Source organism: Chlamydotis macqueenii, chromosome 18 (genome assembly GCF_036417535.1).
Source record: "Chlamydotis macqueenii isolate bChlMac1 chromosome 18, bChlMac1.mat, whole genome shotgun sequence".
In the NCBI taxonomy this organism is placed as follows: Eukaryota; Metazoa; Chordata; class Aves; order Otidiformes; family Otididae; genus Chlamydotis; species Chlamydotis macqueenii.
The window spans coordinates 11888070-11913008 of record NC_141573.1 but is presented as its reverse complement, the minus strand read 5'-3'; the positions used below and the strand labels follow the sequence as shown (position 1 = coordinate 11913008).

The 24939-nt window shown below is 43.5% G+C and overlaps 1 protein-coding gene across 3 annotated transcripts in view; it reads right to left on the bottom strand.

Moving 5' to 3' along the window:
* The window catches only part of SEC14L1 (SEC14 like lipid binding 1), a 44643-nt gene that overhangs the window by 12418 nt on the left and 7286 nt on the right, over positions 1–24939 (bottom strand). For all 3 annotated transcript variants that reach the window (XM_086762119.1, XM_086762117.1, XM_086762118.1), the window contains 6 exons: positions 5582–5731; positions 5362–5493; positions 3188–3316; positions 2700–2934; positions 1848–1957; positions 856–1045 (listed from right to left, as the gene is read on the bottom strand). In XM_086762119.1, coding sequence (XP_086618245.1) covers positions 856–1045; positions 1848–1957; positions 2700–2934; positions 3188–3316; positions 5362–5493; positions 5582–5731 — 946 coding nt within the window. The remainder of the gene's footprint in view (positions 1–855; positions 1046–1847; positions 1958–2699; positions 2935–3187; positions 3317–5361; positions 5494–5581; positions 5732–24939) is intronic.

Below are 24939 nucleotides of genomic sequence, written 5' to 3'. Positions count from 1 at the left end.
TTTACAGTCACTGAATTTCTGCTGTGCCCTCCCTGTCTCCTGGCCACTGCTGCTGACAGCTTCCTGCCCTGCTCCGCACGCTTCTCGTAACAGGAAGAGCGAGGAGAAACAGCAGTGGCTAGCAGGGAAAAGACCAAATCAGAACACAGATAGCTCACAGTAACAGATCATTTCCTTCTCTAACGAGTCCGGCTTGCCTCAAGCAACAAATTCAAAAATGTTTCATTTCTGTGTATGTATCAGCAACAAGATCAGCGCACAGCAAAGCACACGGAGGCACAGGGGAGCGTGTCAGGCGTAGCTGTCTGTGTTTTAAAGATCTGGCCGTGGCTCACCATCCAAGGGGAATTCAGCCAAAGCTGCTTCCCTTCTTAAATAAACCTGCCCTATTTGATGTTTTTTCAACATCCCACTTATCATTAAGTTGATTGTAATGCCAAGTAAGTATTAATTTATGCCATCAGCAGACTTCTCCAACATGAGAAATAAGTTGATTAAAAAGATATACTTATTTACAAACATCTTTTAATCACTGAAAGAATACTCAGCATTTGCATAACACCCTTCTAAGCATCTCGGAGCACTACAGTAGTGCAATTAATAACTTTTTTTTAAGCTACTGGCAAAGTAGAGCTCTTCAGAGAGTTAAATATGTCAGTATTAGTCAAAGATTAGGACCTGGGAGCCTGCCTCCACCAACTAAGGAGCTGGCAACGTAAATCTGAATGTATTTAGTAGGTAACACCTGAGAATTTCTAACCGTCTTTCCAGCAACCTCTAGTTAACAGAGGGGCAACTATCCCCTTTAATGCAGAGCACAGAAAGGCTGTTCAAAATCCACCCTTTGGAGTGTACCTTTGTCATGGTGATGCCAGCCTCCTGCATAGTAATCCTGGAGTACTTGGGGAGGGTTCCAGGTGTCCAGAATGTAGTCCACCTGGTGCTGCTTACGCCACGTCAGCGACTGGCAAAGGATCTCTCTTGCTTTATCAATGTTGAAGTCCCGTGCACGCAGGAACCTTAAAATGTGCTCATCCTTGGGGATCTATTAAAAAAAAAAAATCAAAACAAAAACCACCACAAAACAAAAACCCAAACACACCTGATTTTGTGTTCAGGGTTTGAAAAAAGAACAAAACCACCAAACAACGGAAGCTGAAAAATGTGCAGCCCTGCACGGACGCAAGAGGATGGTATCTAACACTGGAAGTTACTCAAGCAAATCAGTCTGTTTGCAACAGATACCTGAGCCCTGTCAGGACCACAGCTCCTTCACATAAGGGATATAAACATTTCATGAACTCTAATGTAATTGATTACACCTGTACGACCATACTAAGTCAGTGCAATTAAGTGAACCTCCAGATGAAACAGACTGTGTTTCATGGCTAGGAGGAACTGAGACATGCATGCAAATCACAAGCCGCTGGAAAACCCCCAGCCTTGCTATCAGTGACGTAACTGGCCGCACTGCTTCCCTTTCAGTACTGCACTTGGGGACACAGATGAGAGATTATGATGCTTGGCCAAACCAAACAAATGTAAAAACAAGGTTATTGTAGAACCAAGCAGGCTTATAAAACTGATGTTAATCCCCTGTGTCAGTTTATCGACATTCTGAGAGGCAGTCATGCTAATCATTTAAGCGTCTCAGCTGGCAAAGTCACCTGGCAGTCACAACGAACCTTGTCTGTTCCCACTGCACAGACTTAATTTAGGTTTGCATCATGGAGAGCCACTTAACAGGAGCAGTTAGCCACAGGAGGTGAGGCCTGATGTTTCATCAGGCGCACTTTGCATAACCACATGTTCTGAGACAGAGCCACAGGAGACCAACAGTAACTTACCTTGCCTTTGTGCGTCTCTTGGAGCCACTGCCTCAGTCGAATGAGGCAGCTTTCCTGCATTGGTGTCAAGTCACCTAGGTACCGCTTGATGTAATCTGCATCTAGCTTGTCTAAAAGGAGATGTACATGTGATTAGAGTAGTCCTGAAGCGACCCAGTCAAAGTAGCAAACGATCTTATATGCTGATATCTGAAGCAGAAAAGCAGTTGCTCTGTGTTCTGTGCAGCCAGAGCTGAACAAAGTTTCTCTGAATCAATGAAAAGTTGAGCAAGGCAACATACACAGTCATCTTAATGGCAAACCAAGAAGATTAATTCTCCTTCTACAACTAAGAAAGGAGTAAAACCAGGCATTTATAAAAGCATTTTGCCAATATATTCAGATGTGTCAATCCACAGCACCATTGGGCTTGCTCCTTCTGAAAATACTTAAAGAAGCTTTGATCTAAGTTCTCCCAGTGCAAGAATTTTCCAAAATTCCCTTATGAGAAGAGGAAGGAAGATATAACAGAATACTGTGTCCAGGGAAGCTTCAGACCTTTCCTCCCCATGGTTCCTTTAGTTATACCCATCCCTGAATTCCAGGACAAGAAGTAGGCTATTCATTTGTAACTTAATGAACAGCAAAGCTAAGAGTTTTTCCTCTCATAGCTGATCTCCATTTACTAAAATGATCAGCCCATAACAGCTATCCAAGCTATCCCTCATGCCACTGCTTTGCAAGTATTTTAACATTGTAGGTTACCAAACAAAGCATCAATGAGAAGATTTTCAGCTGCCCATGAGAAGCAGCACAGTTCTAAGAGCCTCTACAGTACAAAGAATCTCACTAGAAGAGGTCAGGCCACCATACCATCAGGCGTTCCCGCGGTGGGCTCTGAGGGGCTGCCTGAGATGTTGAGGATCTCCTTACTGTTCAGTCCCTCCTTTGTGGCAGAGTCTGGTATATTAATAGCAGGTGAAACTGGCCTCCTTGTGTGGGATGTGCTGCTCTCCAGTTTACATGCAACAGGAGGAGTCCAACGAGGAACAAAAGTTATTCCTTCTTCCTCCAGCTGCTTCAGGTAGTATTCTATTATTTCTTTTCCCTTCAAAAAGGAAAATTTATTTCAGCTACTGAAAACATTCATTTCGACACAGAAGGGATTGGGCTGGAAACCCATTAAGTGCCCAGACCTCTCTGAAGATTCCACTTGAACACACAGCCCTCCGCACACACGCTGCCCCCGGCTAAAGAGCAAACAGCCCAGCTTTCTGAGCAGAGCAGCCGTTACTTAGCAGCAGCTCCACTGTTGTTTGGTAACTCAGAGCCAGGCACCTCCTGCAGGACTGCAAGCTCACCTTTTTAATATTGCTGGTGTACTGCTTCATGGCAATCTTTTCCACTGTGCTTTCAAAACCAAAAAAGGATTTTATATCCAGACTTGCTGACTGTTCAAAACAGGTCCAGTCTTCGTTGTCAGGATGAACCTATCAGTTAAAGGAGGTCATGCAGTTTAGTTACCCATTTGGTATTTTTCCCCTCACAATATCTGAAGTGGCTGTTTCTTGTTTTACAGGTTCACATGGTCAAAAGCACCCAGGTGGAATTTGCTGTCTTTTGCGAAACACCGTTCAGAGAAGGTAACACTAACGAACAGAAAGCCGAGAAGCCCTCCTCTAGTCCCATGGCGAGCACAGCGCATTTTTTTTCTTAAGAACAGGAGAGAGTGGAGAAATACTCGTGCACCAGCCAAGAGCCAAAAGAGTAGTTCATTAATACAATTAACACTATCTCGTTCTAGATAAAGGCTGTGACTGTGCTGTACCTGTGGAACAGAGCAAAACACTCCCGAGTGAACTTTCTGCTGCTGCAAGTTAGACTGCGACACCAAGGGCAGCCAGCTTACAGACAGGAGCAAGCCCAGCGTGAGCATTTCCAAGCACTGCAGTCTGGACATGTTTGCACCAGACACACTGCAACAGATCGCTCCCTCGCTGACCTACAAAGCACCTTAGCATTTTGTAGACTGAAGACTATTTTACTTTTTTCTCCTATGGTAACGCTACAGAAAGAAGCGTAAACTCCTCACACGGTTAGCAGCTGAATAAGCTATCTCAGAGCACTCCCAACTTTCTTCTTAGCTTACATATTAGTTTGCTGAGAGACAATCCTGAAACAGAGACGCTACTACTCTGGAGGAAAGCAGTTTTCTAAACTCTCTTCAGCCAAAAAACTCGTCTAAGGAATTTCCAGCCTGGCTCTGAATTCATAGTTACACAGACATCACAGAAGGCTGGATTTCTGAGCATGCAATTGCCCTGATGCCTTAAGGTTCCCTTCTCCCTCACAGCCTGCTAAAATGGCCTGGGAACAGTATCAACACTTTCTAACAAGACAACTACAGGAAAAAAACCCCAACATTTCCCTTTGTTTGCCTGTTCAGCATTAGGGAATGTGGAGTACAAGAACAGCTTATAAGGACTAAGCAAGTACAAATAGTAAAAATAATATTTAAGAATCTTTCTGTCCTTTCATACATCTAATTATAAAATAACTTCAGTAAGAATGAACTTTTAAAAACAATTTATTCTTGAACTAAAATTCTGGTTTTGTATTTGCCTACTAACTACTTAATCAAGAAGAGCAAGGGTAAGGAGAAGTGCTGTGTTTTGTACATTTACCACATGCACTTTTCTGTATAGTATTTCTCCTGTTTAAACAGGTCTTTCACGGAAAAAAATGCAGGTGGAGGAGTATTTTTAAATGTGCTTTGGAAATAATTGCAGAAATAATAAGAAAAAGAAGTCAGGTAATAGTGTCAAGTGGGTTTGACACCTAGTGACCTTTTAACATTTTTGTGTTGTGAACAGAACCATGGTTATCACCTGCACATAAAAAGAATGCTACAATACAAATAAATCCGTTACACTTCCTAGCTTTGATTTGACCTTCAGCATCGATCTGAAGTTTTACTGCTGTACACGTCTGCTGTATGAGCTTATGGGTATTGGCTAAGCCATTCAAAAAAACACGACCAGAGCACAGCAGTAAGCATGCCACCAGGCTCCTCCGTATCAGAAAACGTCTGCGCTGAAGATCAAGAACAGCCAGGATGGAAAGAATTAGGTTAAAACATAGCTGACTTGATGAACACTCGTCTGAGCTGAGCAGAAGGCGAATAAGCCAAGTTGAACTTTCCTTTCACAGCTCTGTCAGGGGATCAGCAGCCCCACCAAGCCCCACGCTGCTGTTACAGACCACAGATTTGCCTGAACAGAGCTGTCAAACACAACACATTACCTTGCGTTCTGCCCTGAGAAGATGCTCAGGCAAGAGGATGCCGAACTTGTTTCAGTTCTTCAAGCAAACGTGTTACATTCAACACTAATAACAATGATCATTCATGCTGGTGTGTTGGTTATTTTTTCTCGCAAGGCAAAAGCCAAGAACAACCCAATTTCTGATTATAGGGCCTGAAATCTAAACACTGACTTAACTCCATCTGCAGCACCCCCGAGAGCCTGTTACTCACTGTGTAACAGCAGTGTTCGTTAATAATGACTCTGTTAGAGAAGGTTTCATTGTAGGCTTCTATATGCAAAGTCCTTTCCCGTCTGTTCAAAGAGTTCTTCTGGACAAAGTACACATAATCCACTCCTGCGATCTGAGGAAGATGACAGACTCTGTTAAGATACAACATTCACGTGAAAGGATATCCCAAAGTATAAAACGGGCACTTCAAACCTCATCACCTTTTTCAACAGCCGTGGTGCGTCTATATCCAGCTTACAGCGCCGTTCAATCACGTGGATGGCTTCGTCCTCACTCTTGTATTCATTTACAGTGTCACTGGCTACAAACATAGGGATCAGAGGACACGTAGGAAACCTTCGTTCATATGCCTGTAGGGATGGAAACAGAAGAAAACAAACCATCACCACAATGAACTCCTGAGGGCGTACATGGGGCTCCTTCGTTGACATCACCAGCGTTTGGAGACACAATGCCCTTCACACCTTTCGTAGAAGGGACTGAGCCTTCCCGGAGCCCACATTAGAGCTAAAAAAAAAAAGTACCAGTGCATTCCAAACCATTTATTACTACATTCCTAATGTAGCCCTTTCCAGGTAAAACAGTTTTAAAACAACACATTAAATACCTCATTTCTGCCCTCTCTCCAGAAAGGAAGTTGTTCCGGTGTACGACAATCCTCTTGTCAGTACTAACAGGAAAATAAGACCCTCTAGTTCTAAAATACCACAAGACAAAACAATTATGTGTTGGACTTAAAAAAACCACATGCTAATTATCGGTGTTTCACCAAGCTGTCTAGAGGGTTTTCCATACAGCTCCCCAAGGTCTAATAAAAATATCTCAAAGCCTATTTCTTAAGCTAATAGAGCCCTCAAGCTCCCGATGCACAGAGCGTTCATGATCTCACTGCGCGGTTTATCAGCTCACAATTTTGTCCCACACCATTCAGTAAGTCTTTCCCATACAACGAGGCCATCTCAGACTTCTGAAAATGTAAACGTTTTGCAATAATGCAGAGCTAGCAATAGCTTTGATTCAGGTTAAAGAATACAGTCATGTAAATAAGTTCATCTCAAATACCTGACGCGCACAAGGAAGATGGTATTCCATCAGACACACTCGGAAGGGATCAGTCAAACAGGCAAGAGGAACATGGGAGCGATCCCCTTTAGCAAACTTGTTGAATTTTAGTTTTAGAACCACTGTGGCTGGAGAGTACAACACAACTGTAATACTTTTTTCCTTTGATTTCAGAGTGTCTAGTGTACCTCCACTTATCTTTGGCTTTTTTTTCTCATGGGGTAGCAGTAAACTAATTCTTCAGCCTTCTTTCCAAATTCTGAATTCTTTCATTTCTGCTGTTATCAGAATCTAGTTGGCTGTGGTGAAAAGGTAGGATTTGCAAGGGATCCCAATGCAGAAGAAAACTTCAGTAACATAAAGTAAATCTGAGAGCAGAACATGAAACAATTCTTTTAAAGAGCTAAAATATCCGCTCTGTTCGTTTAAATAATGTTAACTGCTCTGAATACAGCTGGGTTGCAGCACAGAAACAGCACCAACAGGGAGGGAAAACAAACAGTGGCTGCAGAAAGTATGCAGTGGTGGCACTGGAGGAGAAAAGGTCTCTTAATTTTCCCTTTATAAGAATAAAAATCCTCAGTTTGTTACCAGTGTTCAAACATCGTTTGAATGCAGCGTTGCTATGGTGACAGTGGGGCGATGCACTAAAACAGTGTCAGCTTTTTTCCCCTCGTGTGTATTTTTAAACTATTTTTCCAGCATGATTGTCCCAAGTCCATAAAGCTCCTCTGTAACGTTCTGCAAGTAAACCAGTGAGCGAGCAGACATGCTCTTTTTTTAAACGTTCATCTGTGCACAGCTGGTTGTGCTTAAATTCAGAATAGAAATAATTTCTGGGTTCAGAGATGCGTGCGCAATAGAGTGACGGAGCACTAGTGCTGTAACACAATGGCAAGCAGTGGGAAAAGCGCCTTTCACAGCTCCAGCAGAAAGGGAGGATGGGTCCTATTAGTGCAGTAGGAGAGGTTTCTTATTTCTTTTCTTATTTCTGTCCTTCTTGCTCTGGACAGAGGCTGCATATTTTACAGTCATTCAAGAATCTCTCAGTCCTCTCACTAAGTCTCAGCATTCTTTCTAAATTAAGCCCTATTTTAACTTTATTGACTGTAGTTAAATGTTGTCCTAAGTCAGAAAAAGAAAAGATTTCCAGAAGAAGCAGAACTGAGAAGTGCTTTTGGTTTTCAGACTGTTTCAGTTAATACTTTTATTTCATTTGAGGACCTTATGTTACAATAATTACTTTACAGATAGGAGAGAAGGGAAAGTAGATATCTAACACTTTTCTCACTATTTTCAAAGTATTTTTACTTTTGGATGACAACGAATTTTCCCCATCTGAGTAGCCTCCTCTGTGTCAAGCCTTCCCAAGCCTCCTTCATTGCACATATGGACGCATTTCTCTTCTTAGTCCTCAAAATGCTTCCCATCTGCCCTGTGAACACTTGGAAATTACAACACTACCTGCTCATAAATGTTTAGTGAAGTGTGAGCAAAAAAAATGCCCAAGAATTTGTCATGCTGAATGGGAAGACTGAATTGAATGTGTTCAATTTGGAAGAGAACAAAATAATTATCTGCCAAAAGTTGGCAAGCTCAAAGCTAACAGCAACAAAGTACTTGAAGCTTTCAAAGCGATTAACAGCAACACAGGCTTCTTTCTCCCTCAAGAGCATGCACACAGAGTACTGGAAGCTGTTCACAGTCAGTTTTATCAGGCTCTTAAATTAGGCTGGTTTTATTTCTTTATGTACCATTGCCAATATGCTCTTGTAACGCGTAATTTCTCAGCACAGCCTTGTTTGAAGAAAAGCGATTATAGTATACCGTAGCCACATCAAAATATTCAACGTGATTTAAGCGTGGCCGTCTCTTCCACACCCAGCAAACAGTTCTCTTTCGCACTGCAGAGTAGGCAGGAAAAAGCTGCTAAGGACTATAAAGATCTCACTTCACCATGGACCAGCCCAGCACGGGAAGAAAACCTCGAACTTGTGGTACAGCACAAGAAGAGACACGAGTCAAAGCAGCACACGCATCGCCAAGACCAGAGCTATTAAAAGAGCATGAGAAGATTAAAGAAAGATCAAACGCTGTTTTTTTCTTCTCTAATAATAGAATTGAACGGGTTTCCCTGCATTATTGGGGTGTTTTGAACCAGAAATTTTGTCTCGAGTCCAGCATCGCAGACAGGAAATAACTGAGCTGCGTTATCCAATATCCCCTCAGCAGTACGATAAAGCGGAGGATATTATAAAATGCTACACCTTTTCCCTGTATGATAGCTCTCTTTTTACAAATAAAATCATCAAGCATTACAGATCCTTCTCCCTTCTCAGTTGTACTGTGTAGATACAGCCACAAAAGACAATTAGTTCCCCAGAAGCAGAGCAGCTGCAGGGGACTGACCCTGATGGACTCAACTGAAGAGTGGAATGCTGTTGCTGTAGGACTAAATGCATCTAAAAAGCAAGTTGCAAGGATACTACTTGATTTTACCATTCTTTTCTGTCACATTTTAAAAAAATAGGGTGTGTGGAGATTCTGGTACATCATATAAGTGGAGAGGCATGCTCCTCCTCAAAACCTCTACAACTGGTGCTGGGCTTGACACAAAAAGCCCAACACCTCTTTGGCTAAGAGACATCCATCTACAGACCTTTCAAAAAAACCTATTTTCAGCCTGCAATTCTGTTGTTCCCTACTAATGTACTTCCACAATTTCCCACCAGCATCTGGAACATTTGTGTACCCCGATGCATTAGAAGCTGGCATTGTGTATCAAGAAAAACACAGTATGGTGAAGCAGTGTGAACTTCAGATTTAATGGGCTCGCTGTATAAACCCTTAACTTTCTTAATGCATGTTAACAGTAAGAACACTGACAAGCACAATTTCAACCAAAATAGCACTGTATTAAAGCTCCTTTTCCAACTGCTTCCCTTAGCAACCCGTGTGCAGAGTAAAGTCAAAATAACAGGATTTATTTTTCTTTTATCTTTGCTAGTATTTCAGCTGCGTTTAAAGACATGAAAGCAATTGAAAAGTGAGACTATTTTAAACCCATTGCAGTAATTTTTCATATCCAGGGGAATTATACTTGCTGCTGCTGCCCTTAGATTTTGGGAATCCAGTATCAGCAATAACAGGATCCTTTCAAAATTATCACCTTTAGAGCAGCACGTAGGTATGACCACAACCCAACTTTCAGGAGGGCCAAAGACTACATTCTGGTTTTCTGCTCCTCAAACCATGCCTGGGGCTAACAAAATGCCTTTATAATAGGCATGTGCTCAGTCCTCAGTGGAGAAAGTCCGTCATTCCTGCAAGTAAGTCACTCAGCTTCTCTGGCCAGATCACCAGATTCCCAGTCTCCTGCCTTAACAGACAGGGATTATTCAGTATTTCCATTAGATGACTCAAAACTGATTTCTATGCTTACAAGAAGAAAAAAGATCCGATAAATCTTGCAAGCAATCTTGTATTGTGCTCTTTATCCTTAGAGTAGCTGAATCCTCCACATGGAACTTCTAACCTGGTGAAATAAGTAGGAATTTTAGTCACTATGCAGAAAATGAAGCTGTTTCCTTAACAGCTTAATAGCATGAAACAAGGGTGTGAGAATGTTTTATTTTGAAGATGTTTTCTGTTCAAAATTGCTCGAACAGTAACCTCCTAAGAGTAGCACCACATTCTCCAAGGGCACCTCAAGAGATTCATCCTGGCAATCTGATCGAGACCGCTGCATTTTGTGTGTGCCACATACAGACTTTAATTTCTGCCTGCAACACCTGGCCGTGTTTGGGTACTACCTGCAGATGCACACCAACACTCACCAGGCCTTCCTGTCCACTTCGAGTATCTGGAATTTCAGAATTATTCATAAACACAAGGGAAACAAGAAGGGTCACTCAAGGCTGCATTCCAGCAGCTTGATCGCTCTGCGTATCACTACATCCTCTTCCTCTCCCTGCACTGAACGCTGTACATAAACAGGAAAAACATGGGAGGCCAGCCAACAGGTTTCAAATTCTTGACAGCTGCATTTGAAAAGAAACAATTCTAGATTAACTCTCAAATCAGCAAATACCTTCTCATCCCCCGTATACTGCTGCTCACAGCTCTTTACCATTCCCTTTATAATACATACGTGTTTAAAAATCATTAGACTTCTACAAAGAGGTGCATGTACCAGTGCCAGCGTACCTCATGGACTGTGGTTCCCATGTTAGCAACCAGCTTGGGATCAGGTGTGTGGAAGAAAGCAGATGGTTAGAGCGGATACACCTAAAAAAGTTCTAGAAATAGTTCTTTGGTAAGGCAGCATTCCCAGGCACCAGGAGGGGAGAAGGTGAGCTGAACTGCAGCTTGTGAAAGAAAAAACATCCTTAATATAGAGGCAGTCAGCTCCCTGGAAAGGAATGTTGCTGTGAAGCCAGTTCTGGAAGGATGAACAGTTCTCTAAAAGGACACCTTCCCTGCTACAAGCCAAGCCCCTGCTGCCATGCAAGCAGCAGTTAAACTTGGTTTTTCTGCAGTTAACCTCCCCACCAGCACAGCTCTCCACAGCAGCCCTTCTTCAAAGTAGGCTTCCGTGGGTTTTGCTCCACTGTGTTTTCACTTCGTTAAATGTTCTCATTTACAAAGAGAGCAGTTATTTTCTTACTGCTGGGAAACAAAGGCTGCTTGGCAGTGACAGTACTAAGACGGCTCTCTGTGGAAAAGACCAAGAAGGCTCGGGTTATACAAGACTGCAGACAAGGCTTAGGGGCACTACAGACAACCCTCTCAGCCTGGAAGAGGCAGATTCAGACCCGTGAACGAATGGCTGTATGTCAGCTGCCACACAAGTACCTTCTATATGCACGTTTGTAGCCCTTGACAAATATGAGGTAGTTTCACCAACCTTATATTTCACTCGTCTGTAAATCTGGCCCCACTCTGTGCCATCAAGATATGGCCAGTCAGATTTTCAAAGTACTGGGACAATAACCCACTGCACAACTGGTATTTGTAAAAGTGGGTATTGGATGCAAGAGACCTCCCCTACCACTTTCCTTAACAGACCAGAGAACACTGACTATTTTAAAAGGGAAAAAATGAGAATGTAAGGCTTTCATTGCCATTTCTACTAAAAAGAAAAGTGTTTAAAAAAAATCAAATTAGAACTAGAACACAATATGCTTCTCCAAAGCTCTTCCAGCAAGATTCACCAGTGGTTAACCTGCTGGCCAGCACAGCAAGATCAACACACCAAATGTTTGCGTAAGGACTTACCACTGAACTGGATTTCAGCAGTGAGAAAGTACATCAGGAAATACCTTATGTGGAAGCCCTTTGTCTGAATTAAAAATTGTAATCCTTGACCTGAACGAGAGTTACTTCAGAGATTTTAAGAATCAAGACAAACTAAGCAGGCAGCGAGCACCCGTTAAAAAGGAAGGCTCTGTGCTCCATTTTACTTTGTTAAAAAAAGAAACCAAATCCCAATGCCCCACATTTGAATATATCTTCGTTTTAAGACATTAATTTTGGAACAGGAAAAACTCTTCCACTCTACGAGCAGAATTTCACTGAAGAGAGGAAAATCCAGCCTTTACAACTGAGCTGCACTTGCGGAGGGTGCGAATAGCAGAGAGGCGGCAGAACGCTCAATCTGACAGCCGCGCAGATGGCTCTCAGGGATGGCTGCAGCGCGCGGTGGGACGTATTCTGGTGAACCTCTTCACGTGAGAGCCGGCTGGCATTCACCTGGCAAGTGTGAGCAGCCCCTTACTTTCAACCACAGGCACAGGACTGCACAACTCTTTCTCCCCGTCACACTTCACTGCATTGGCAAGTGCACCTGTAAAGGTAAGCTGCACCAGTAAAGGTCTGTCTGTACTTCGTCCCTCTTCTCTCCTCCCTCCGTTACAGTCCAAAACCATTTCACCCTTGTTGAATGAGTAACTCAGGGACAGGATATACTGTCATAACCTCCTCTTCCCTGGTACGAGATGAAGTTTGGCCTCTTAAGTATTAATGATGACTATTAAGTATGTTCAAGATAAAATAAATAACCCTTCCATAAGTTACACAGAAAAATCAGTATGACAAGTCCGTATCAGTAAGACAAGCATCCTACCTCATTTTAGAGGCTAAGAAGTTCTTGCATACTACACAGGTGCACAAAGTGTTATTGACCCAGGGCCTCCCGATTAAATGATCGTTAGTGTGTTTAGAGTGCGGGCTTACAGCGCTGGGAACAAGCAGTTGCTGTTCACACACACCAAAGTATTCCCCAAATGGCCCAAACGCCTCTACTTTGCAGAAATATACCCCAGCTTTAAAGTTTCAAAACCTAAAATTTTCATAAAGGGGGCTGTTAAAGTTTTATATAATTATGCATCAAATCCTTGAACTACAATGGCTTTTTAGTTTTTCACATTTCATTTTTTTTTGTTTTTAAATCTAGACCACACAAATACAATTATACAAATTATGAGACAAGTACTAACAAGAATCTACTCTGCACAGATTCTGTTAATGAACTCTAATTGAAGGCTAATTAATTTCTCAAGCAGTGAGAGAAGCAAGCTTGAAATATCATTTCAGATGTTTTCCAATGCAGTGAACAGAGCTTTCAGGTGGACTATCTAGGAAGAAAAATTGTCAGTGGTTCAATAACTTAATGCAGCATGATATTGAGGTTCTTGTAATGCTGTACTTATGATATTGCATTGAAGTGATGCTCAAATTTACAGCCCAGGTCTACATCTCACATTCAGAAGACCAAGGGCCCAACTGATTGAAGAGAGACTAACGCACTGAATAGCCATGACCACATAGACATTGCTGGATCCTGCGCAGGTCTCCAAGTATTCCCTGTGCTTCAAACTCCCCCGGGTGTTCAACAGCCTAGGCTCTGAGCAGCCCATAGCACCCTACAAACACTGAAGATCACTACAGAAACCATTTCATTAACATCAGGGCTTGGCTGGATCTTATCGGAGTATGAAGGGCTAAGATGACTTGCTGTTTACAGCATCCTTGTCTCTAGAAAAGCATTTGAAGTCAGTCAAGCCAGTAAGCTGAGCTTTCTCACCTCACCTTTTGTGGAATAGAAACAAAATTCCTGAGAAATTCTCCAGGAAACCAGGAGCTGAGGGAAATGAAACCAGCTATAAGCAGAGGTGGACAAGAAAGCATTTCTTTCTCTGGCATTCACCAAAACCACTACCTTCTGAGTGACAGAGGAGCTGTCAGTGGCAAGAGAGTTCTCTGCATGGAAGAAAAGTTCAGGTGTACAGAAGAGCATAATCCCTACTCCTCCCTGCCATCTTTTGATGCTCATATTTGGTTAAAGGGGTCCTCCTGATTTAATCAGGTTTCATTGGAAAGGATTTCAGACACTACACTGCTATGGATGACCCACTTACACCTTGCAAATGTCCACACAGAGAGAGGAAGGGAGGATGAGAACAGATTTATTCCAACACATTTTAAATCACCCCTTAGGGTAAATATATAAAGCCTTCAGTTTCAGTACTTTGTATGAAGAAGAGAACGGGACTGCTCTGACCATGTTTACACTTAGCTGTATTAGAAGCCCATAGCACTTCAAAGTTAATTAAGTATCCAGTTACGTTGCTTGCATCCTTCACACATACCCTGCTCCTAGATGGTACAAACAGAGCTAATGAAAATCTGTTGAAGTAATCTTGTGGATTACAGTACGTATTTGTTCTACCGAAGGGGTTAACAAGCCTGCCACATGCAAAGCAGGCACAGCAATTTGCTGCTCAAATCGTAGAAACACAGCGAGAAAGCTTCTGACCTTCACATCCATTCTGCAAATTCCCAAAACATAAAGCATCTGAAAGCACCGAGGACGTTGCTCACAACCATTACAAAACAATCCAGTATACAGACTAAACTCAACCTCAGTAGCTACTTCGTGATGTTGTATAAGAGCTTTGATTCAATAAATCAAAAATTGCCATGGAGTCGGGAAGCAGCACAGAAGCCATCTCTGTGCCTCAGCTCAAATCAGTGACTAGTTGAGACCATCAAAATTTAGAGACAAGTTTTTTTTGTTTGCTTTTGGATCACCATCATTCCAAACAGCACCTACCCCGAGTCACCCAAAAGATGTACATAGGGGAGGCAAAACAACCTTTCAGAATAGGGACTGTGGCTTTCGACAAGGAACACAGCTCTGTTCCACGCAGCAGGACGTACCAACCCAATCGCCACGCAGCTCTGCAGACACGGTCCAGGCTACCTCACACCTCTAATGTCTTTGAAATCTTCTGCGGTGTAAAAGGAATGGCTTCACGTTAAGTTTCAGGCATTACAATAGTTTATACACACAGCCAACCACAAAAATCATGAACTGCCACAAACGGTATTATAAATGAAACTGTGTCTCAATAGCTTGCAGTTAGAGAGCTGCTTATACAGCACATCACACACCAGCCTGGGTTTCTGACAAAAACACCTTTCATATGCTAACACTGCTACAAAGCACTTCCAAGCGACTGTAACAGCACTACCGCGCAAATGCTGGCACTTCTGTTCATCCCTTCAGCTCAGACAGCATCTCCATGGCTACAGTGTCGATCACTGGTGGCTTTAAGGACATCCCATGCAGAGCGAACGCACGGCCTGGCATTCTGAACAGCCCTCATGACCACCCCGCGCAGTTCTAGCTCCGGGTCCCTCTGGGGTGCAACGCTCACAAACACGCTGCAGCGCCGCCTGAAAACTCCGCAAGCTTACTGTGCGTTGTGTCGTCCAGGTCGTTTGCCACAGCAGTCCTGGAAACGGAACAGATCTTCCAGCAATCTCATCACAGCGTCTGCACCATACTACAAAATGTTTGCACCCATCTTAAAAACGGGCTTGTCTTGCTTGTGCTTAAGCGCCCTTCCTTTGTGGCCACCATGCAGGGCTAGCATTAAGAGTCCCACTGAAATCAAAACATCCTTACTGCACCCCAAACCACGTGTGCTCTGGGGCACTATCCGCGCTGTCAGTCACAGTGTACTGTTTGCAACAAGTATGCCTTCAGGTAGCTGCTGCAGAGAATGTTCTGGAGAAATTCATGCTACGTATGCGGTGGTTAGATAGGATTATGCATGCGAGTGTCACTTTCAGTAACAGGATTTTGAACTCATTATCTTCTACTGCTGTTAGAAGTTACAGAAGACATCAAGCCCAACCTCAACAAGACAGTAACAATTTCAGGAAAAAATTCCCTTTTCCTTAAGTAATTTTAAAAGTTTACATATATTTCAAAGTTTTAATAAGCCTCTGAAGTATATGTGAACCTAGGAAGTGCTCATTCTTCTACTGGCATGCACGTCAGAAATCAAAAGGATTTCACAGGTAGCTTATTGAGAGGATGCTCCATTTAGAGAGCACCTACAACTGAGTATCCGTAAAACCGTAAGCTTATCCAAGGAAATACTTGATAATAGAGAGTCATAAAGCATTCTTGATACATTTGAGTCACACTGAAAAAAGCATAACGTATTTGCTTAAGATTGCCCAAAACCAAGGCAGGGGATAGAAGAAAAGGCAAAAAGCAGGAGCAAGGAGTTATGTGGGGACAGTGAAGTCTGAAGCAAACTTCCTCTGTCTTGGAGCGTAAACACGCAGGCTACAGAGCTAGCGAATCTCAGCTCCAGCATCCAGTGTTGTCAAGCATGAATAAAGTTACTTTAGTATTTTAATATTTAATTAAAATAATTTAGACCTTATAAATAAAGCAGGAGATTCAAAACAGGCTACGAAGTAATCTTCTAGATAAGTGGAATTTTACTGGTAACGCACTGATGAGTTACGCAATTGTGGTAACCAACCCACCAGGCCGAGCAGAGTCTCTGCTTTCGCACAGAAGCAGCCAGACACAGAAATCTCTATTCTCATGAGGACGTGGCCAGCCAGGCCACTCACGCAGGCTCCTTCTATACAGACCACTACTTTATCCCCCTCAGCGTACCCTTCCTGCACGGACACTATTCAATAGCTGGGCATTTTCATTTCAGAGGAGCGGTCACACAGAAGTCTTACCGGCAAAATCACAGTGGCCTGACTGTGGCACACAGCTGCACGTCATGAAACTGGAGGGGCCTGGCTCTTACCACCTCAGAACCATTGTGCTACACGCAGAGCAGCAGTCATCTTCCAGCTAAAAAGTAAACTCTTCAATGACTTAATGCAGCTTTATTAAAGCTTTTAGAGGTAAAGGTATCCCGATTCAGCAGGCAAAACAGTTTGGGGATAAAGAACCTGACCTGAAGACAAGGGCTAACATTCCACCTTTTATCTGTCAAAGATGACCGTTAATAACCACAGGCATACCTTAATGGTACTTTAATTGGAAGAGTGGTTTCTTTAAAACAGATACGAGTAGTTTGTGGTTTGCTTAAATAAATTTGCACAGTTGGAACTGTGTAATACTCGATTCTCCGTGTGGGAGTCAGAGTGTCCACCTTCAGAGAACAAATGAATCACCAGGTGGGATCTGAGGACAAAGTGGATATCCAGGTTAAGAGTTACACCTGCCTGCCCCCCAGACACTCACAAAAGGATCATTAACTCTCTTCCTCCCTTCAAGCACGCCAGAGAGCCCCAAAGTGCCCAAGGCGTAGTGCCACTCCACTGAAGAGTGGCAAGGCTAACTTCAGTTGCAGCCTCTGCACAAGCTTGAGACGTGCATCTCTAAAACAAAACGCTAAAATGGAGAAGTTGGGCAAGTACCACTCCTTCCTCAAGAAAAAAAAAGATTAAGGACAGAAAACCCAAACATGCTGAATGCAAATAAAATAATTTTAATCTTCCTTTCCTTTGGAGTAATCTGAGAGAGCCCGATCACTCAGGTTAGGCTGTTGAAGACCAATATCAAATTGCTGATTATAAAAAAAAAAAAAACAACAAAAAAAACCCACAAAAACCTGACAGTCCTCTATTCTAGGTTGAAGGTGGAACATCAAGGACTGACTTTATAGCCATCCTGCTACAGGCTGCTCTTCAGTAACCACAGACCTTCGCTGACTTAGCGGGGGCAACAGCAGTACCACATTGACTCGCCATTTCACTTTAGGTTGGTTAGATGAAATGCTTGTGCGAAACTGTTCTGCAGGGAAAATGCGCGCTCACTCTGCCTGCATTCCAAGCAAGCCAGCTGGCAATCAGCTCTGGCCCAGAAGCCACGTAGGGCTGAGCACAACGCTTTGTCTGACGGAACGTGCCCTGCAATTAGAGTCAATGTCAGTCGTTTCTGGGATAGGAAACTTGGCTTCTGACCCCAGTTGCACAGGACAGGATGGCTCTGGCTCAAGGTTAAAGCATTATGGGGAAGAGGCTGACCTCCAAAACAGCATCACAGGAAAGGCTGGCAACCGGCCAGGGGAAGCTTAAATGCTTAGAGACCAACATGTGATTACTGCGGAATGTGAGCTTTTCTCAAGCACTTCCTATTTCTCTGCAACAATGGCAATAAACAAACCTTTACACAGCACAGAAACACACCTTTCTTTGGAATTTTTAAGATATACAAATCAAAATGACTGTAAACCATTAAGATTGTCTTACTATTGCTTTTAAGTAGCCACTACTTGTCTTACAGCAGCTGAACAATGACAGCTGTTCTGCGTGGCTAACACAAACGCACAGGACGCTGTCACACTGAAAGCACAATTTGGTACTTGGCTTCCCCATTCCTTTCCAGTTAACAAAATCGTGTGTCTGGTTCCTCTGCAGTCAGTTTTACTTTAAAATTCAGCTGCAATTCTACTGTGTCCACTGAGGATCTATTTTTGGAACAGTCAAATATTCCTCGCTGCTCTACTGCTCCATGCTCAAGCCTCACTTTTACGAGTCCTACAGTTGGTATTCGCCACTTTTTTGGTCTTTGAATCACCGACACTTTCAATAAGCAGGTCTGTTAAAACATGTTTAACATCTGGAATATGTTAGGGTATTTTAAATAAAATTATTACTGTGTAGACAAAATCTAATTTATGTGTGTGGGAGTAAAGGATGACTACAGCATTGCCACAGTACAGGCTCAGAATTCCTCGCTACACCGCTGTCTGAATGGGCAAAGACCTGTAGTCCCACAAGGAAAGTCTCATCTCCATCCAGATCAGCCCCCCACCGCATGAAGGTTCCCTGAAACAGGTTTGACTTCACTGACTCAGACTGCACCCACCAGGTTTTCATTTGGCCCAGAGGCAACTGGTCTCTAAGCACTGCAAGAGGGCTTCAGTCTCCCAGGAGTATAACCAGTGCAGGAAAGAGAGCTTTGCCAAAGGGGCAGAATTCAAAGTAAGCAGCATGTCTCAACTGTAAAGCTCTTGGTGTGGCTTGGTAAAATATCGGCTTCCAGGTAGAGAGCAGCTGTACACTATTAAGCAAACCAATTAAAATGTATTAAGCACATCAATTATAGAATCACAGAATGGTTTGGGTGGGAAGGGAGCGTTAAAGCCCACCCAGTCCAACCCCCTGCCAGGAGCAGGGACATCTCCAACCAGATCAGGTTGCTCAGAGCCCCGGCCAACCTGGCCTGGAATGTTTCCAGGGATGGGGCATCCACCGCCTCTCTGGGCAGCCTGGGCCAGTGCTCCACCACCCTCAGAGTAAAAAATTTCTTCCTTGAGTCCAGTCTGCATCCCCTCCCTCAACCTGCTGGCCATGCTTCTTTAGATGCAGCCCAGGAATTCTGCCCTTTTGGCAAAGCTTTCTTTACTGTGCTGATTATACTCTTGGTAGACTGAAATCCCTCTTCCTGGGCTGCAGGCACAGATTGCCGGCTCATGTTGAGCTTACATCTTGACTGTTCACTAATGTCAATGACATGTCATCAAAATGCAGCCTGATAGGGCCTGGGGTTTGCAGAAAAACTTACCTCTTAAGCTAGGAAGTTAAACGTAACTTTTAAAAAGCTCTTAGCATTACATACATGTCTGATTTATCAGGAGATGCCTCAAAGGTTAGAAATTGATGGTGGAATATCAACAGTACAGAACAACAGTGGCTCCTCATGTGGCATAATAAACTATTAAACAGACTAAGACTCATCACTATGAAAAAGAATAATTTAAAAACAGAGGGAGATCTTCCAGATCTAACATGGCAAGCAGCACAAGGAATGCGAGCAGGGTTTTATTGCCTCTTCCAACACAAGGAGCAGGTGGTGTGAAGCTGAGCGAGCAGGAGTCAGGCTCTAGATACAGAATACATCTCTTGACAGAGCGTGTCATGAAGCACACACTGCTGCTGGAGGGTGTCACGGGAAGAGTCCACTTGGCTCCAGAAAGGAATTGGGCAGGCACAAGAAAGACACCGCACGCAGAGCTGTTACACACATTCTGGACCAGAAGGGCTGTCAAGACACATCGCTGTAGGATGAGAGAGTATCCCAGGAGAGCGCTACCATATGTTTACATCGTTCTCCTCTTCCTAGAGGCAGATACTGCCCTTGGCCACCGCCAGATACAGAGCACACTAGCTAGACATGCTTCACGGTGAAATTCCGTACATTCAGAGACGGAATACCATCCTTTTCCCCACACCCAAACACATCATTAAGATATCAATAACAGGTAACACCGCCACTAGACGCATCGTTGGCACGTTAAGGCAGTACAACTTCTGCACCCCAACAAAATAAACAGAAAGATGCCACCCAGCTTCAAAAGATAAGGCAATTAAAAACAACAGTCAAGATTCCTTTGATTCTTTTCTGAAAAGCAATTAAAATCACAGATGATAGACCATCAGTTCTTTGCTCTTCACCCTCCTTTACAGGAAAGAAAGGCAGACAAACAAAGGCAAGAATCACTTTAGCCAACACAGAACAAACAAGTTCAAGTGAAATTGCTTTAAATCCTGCTCATTACATCATCAGCGGCTGCACCATGCCGACCATGAAACGCTTCAGTAGAATTAAGTAATTTCATAGAGCCATGAATTCAGTAATGAAGAATTTATCCACAGGCCAATGAATTGCACAGCAAAGAGAGAGTTTTGCAAATTAAGTACTGTAATTTACACACCGAATGGAACAGCCAGGAACACGTCCTCTGGAAAGGATGCCGCCGACTGGTGTTCCTGAGCCGAGTTACCGGCTGCGGCAGCCACACCTCACACCGAATTAAGAGACACAATGCGCTCGAGAAAGGAAGCGCTCTCACCAGGAAACTAACTGTTCCCCTTCTGTTGTGGCATAAACAAATATAAATGACACACCGCCATCCTGGCCATCGCCACAGAAATACTCATTTGCACCAAACGATGATTATCAAAGCAATCGGATAGAATATTACAGCAGCCGCAGGCAAGGCACAAAGTTACCAGCCACGGGGAGGCTGAAGTGGTAAGAGGTCTGCAAGGTAGTTTTCAGCCGTTACACAGATTGATTTGCATATATTTCAAAAAACACCTATACTCAAGCTTTGAGAATATAACGAACCACAGAATTAAAATGGTTGTAATTATCCAACAAGTAAATCCAAAATGTACATAACGACAAATGTAGATACTTAACGTCATAAATCTGACCACGACAAAGCCTTGAAATGTTAATTTAAGAGAACTTAAAAATACACAATTAAGAATTAAAACAGTTTAAATAAAAATTCAGTTATTATAGAAAAGAGTAGCTTCTCTTTGCTCCCTCCTACGATCCCTCTGCTGTCACCAGAGTTAAAGCTGTTAGGTTCCAGCAGCCCTGTGATATTTTTATTTTCAAATTTACTCACATATAGTCCCTAAACTTAACTATCATAAAGTAAAACTGCAGAGGAATCCAAGATAGGAAACGTTCAAATCTGAAGTTTCACACACGAATACAAAGCAAGACAGTCAACCGGTCTGCTCACATGCTGCCCCATTAGACCATACAAAATCTCTTTTTTTTAAAAAAAAAATTTTATTTGTCTAAGGTAAGGACAGATTCTCCTTTATGCCAAAGCAACTCACAGAATCATAGAATCACAGACTGGTTTGGGTGGGAAGGGACCATTAAAGCCCACCCAGTCCAACCCCCTGCCAGGAGCAGGGACATCTCCAACCAGATCAGGTTGCTCAGAGCCCCGGCCAACCTGGCCTGGAATGTTTCCAGGGACGGGGCATCCACCGCCTCTCTGGGCACCCTGGGCCAGGGTTCCACCGCCTGCAGTGTAAAAAAAATTTTCTTAATATCCAGGCTGAATCTCCCCCCCTCTATTTTAAAACCATCACCCCTCATCCTATCACACCAGGCCCTACTGAACAGCCTCTCCCCATCTTTACCACCAGCCCCCTTTAGGCACTGGGAGCCGCTCTCAGCTCTCCCCGGAGCCTCCTCTTCTCCAGGCTGAACAGCCCCAGCTTTCTCAGCCTGGCCTCACAGCAGAGCTGCTCCAGCCCTCTCAGCATCTGCGTGGCCTCCTCTGGACCCTCTCCAACAGCTCCACGTCCTCCTGATGTTGGGGGCTCCAGAGCTGGACACAGTGCTGCAGGTGGGGTCTCACCAGGGCAGAGCAGAGGGGCAGGATCCCCTCCCTCGACCTGCTGCCCACATTCCTCTTGATGCAGCCCAGGATGCGGTTGGCCTTCTGGCCCGAAAGGGCACTTTGCTGGCTCGTGTTGAGCTTCTCGTCCACTCATGCTCGACTCCAAGCCATTAAGCACAATTTGCAATTACTTTGCACTGCTGAAGCATACCAGGCCTGAAGACTGCTGAATCGAGTTTCCAGCAGCCCCTTCTTCACTGTTACAGCAAGAGGCTTCAGCTTTTTTCAAACTACAGATCCCTAACCGTTTCCTCATGGAATCAAGGGCTCACATAGCACAACATGTACTGGTAAATGCCCTGCTGACTCCCTCGCTCTTTCTTGTTGCCAGCTGCCATCAGCTCACAAACACATGGATGATGCAAGAAAGCAAGGAGCAAGCTGGATGCCCACCTTAGCTGCAATGGGAAACCACATGTTCAGTGATGTTTCTCTGACCCTTGGAAGAGAGAGCCCATGAACCACGAGCTGAAAACCTCTGTGGACTGGGTGGAAATCAGCATTATTTGAGCAAAAGCAATGCAGAGAGAAGCCAGGACCTTGGGACCTTATATCTCCAGTTTTGATGGCTCACTGCTTGCTTGTATTCTTTCGGCAACGCTGCCCCACGCTGCATCAGATGATGCCACCCCTTCCACCACAGGCCTGCCAGACAAGTTGCCACGGTGTCTTCCACCAGCTTGAGTTCCTGGCATGACTCTCACCTCAGACGTCACTGCCTGGTTACAAGTGAAACAAGCTGCATGCGGACTGACTGTGAGAAAGCCAAATTATTAAGTTACCCATAATAGGCCCTACTTAACATTTTACCTGAGCTGCTAACTTGACCTGCCTTAACTATATCATAAAAAATAAGATTAGAAGAGCTAATAATTTAGCTTAACAGCCTAATTCTTCATTTAGAATATATACATAGTAATTTTGAACTACAGGAAAAATTTGAAGCCAAATGCACTGGGGAGAAAATAAAATAGACCATTTAAGACTAACCTGTAATTAATTTTAACTTGAGCTAATTAACAATTTCCTTGCAAAGTCTGAAAAGATTAAGTCTATACTCAGAACGCAACAGTTTTTAGATCACATCACCACCCTCCTTCCAGAAAGATACCGAATTCAAACCAAGTGCAAAGCACAACCAGTCCTGGTTACAAGAGTCACAACGAATACCCCTCAACTCCGTGTTCCAAAATCTGCACTCTGATTGAATGTGCTCTGTGGAAAGTCCTCAGGGGTTGCTTCCAGCCCCTAAGGCTCTCCTCCCTCTGCTTCCCCCGTCACGGTGCGCTTGTTTCCTAAAAGCATAGCAGCACAATTGCTCTGCCCTAAACAGCAGGACGAGCTTGCAGGAAGAGGAAGCACAGATTGCTCACGCTGGAGGTTCTCGTAACTGGCCGTACCATACGGAAACACCTCATCCTGCGTCTGCAGCCGACGTCTCTGATCTCTAAGCAACCTCTGGCTCTTCACTGGATAGTTTTTAGAATTAACAACAACAAAAAATAGACATCATATCTCTTTCCCACAGGGTTTTGAAGGCTTTTACGTTTGCGTCTTAATGGCTAACCACACGTTAAATTATGAGCATGAAGTTATACCTTTTCCAGATCATAACTGTGGTACCATGGGTGTCTAGGACTCCATGGAATGCATTAACCGCTTCCTTTCTGCCAGGTCCCCATGTGTTTAACTGAGATTTTTAACTCAAAGGCAACAGAACTTGTCTGATCAACAGATCCCTCAGCAGCACCTCGCACCAGTCTCAGAGCTGAAACACCTGCAAAGGCTGAAAAGCTTGGAGCGGTTTCAGAACAAAGCAACAGGAACTGTTTTGATACATATTTTTTCTTCTATTAACACCTTTCAGAGTTTGTCAGTAGCGGTGGTTTAGCTTTTAAAGTGTAAAAGACTTGTTAAAAAACCTGACTAAAAGCATTTGGTGAACGAGAGAACTGCAGCTGTCAGCTACAGTCAGGTCATGTGTTTGCCCACACAAAACAGGAAACAGCTAGCCGTGGAAATATCTAAGCAGGCCATGAAATAACACGTAAATTGCACAGTAAGCAGGCTGCTAAGTCAATATTTTTCCCTAGTGCTCAACTTCACTCTTACATTTGTTAAGCACAGCTCGTTCCAAACAAATGGTGAAAAAATTGTTTGCTCTTACAATGCGCGCTAACATAAGAGACCATCGACGACGACACACAACAGCGGTCGAACTGCAGACGCTTAATATAAAATAAGAAAATCCATAGCGGGCACTGTGCCACCACAGTTTTGCCAATGCCTTTCCAACAGTAACTGAGCCTGAATGTCCAACAAAGACAGGAAGTGAAGTAGATGGGAGTGTGGGAGTCGCACAGCCAAAGGGAAACCAGCGGAGCGGTCTCAGAGTGGACACTCCGTTTGGTCCCTTCCCCACTCCCCCAGACAAACCCTCAAGAAGGTGCCACATCAGGGGAATAAATTACTTCTCTGTGCATTTAAAGCCTACTTTGTGCTTTCAAAAGAAGAACTGATTCCTTTTTCTCACTGGCCTCTCAACCCCTCTTCACATGATGTGAGGAATGCATTTTTTCCAAGAAAAATAAAACGAGACTAGAAGGAATGGAAATTGCAGGGATTTATGAGCAGGTGTGGCACTTAACTTGAGACATAGTTTTTTTTTTTTTAAATGGCTTTTTAAAGTAATAACCTTTAAATTGAAAAGATGATGTACTGCCTGATCGGGAAACTCATTACAATCCAGATCAAGGGATTATACTTTGATTTGTCAATTTGAAAAAAAAAAAAAAAAAAGATATAAATATTTCTAATCTGCTCTCTCATTGAAGCGTATTTATGCCATCTCCAATCTTATTACTCTCCTGTAATTTAGGGACACTTTAAACCGTGGAGATTTACCTTAAACACTGCTTTTTTCAGAACTATAACCAAAGACAGCCAGT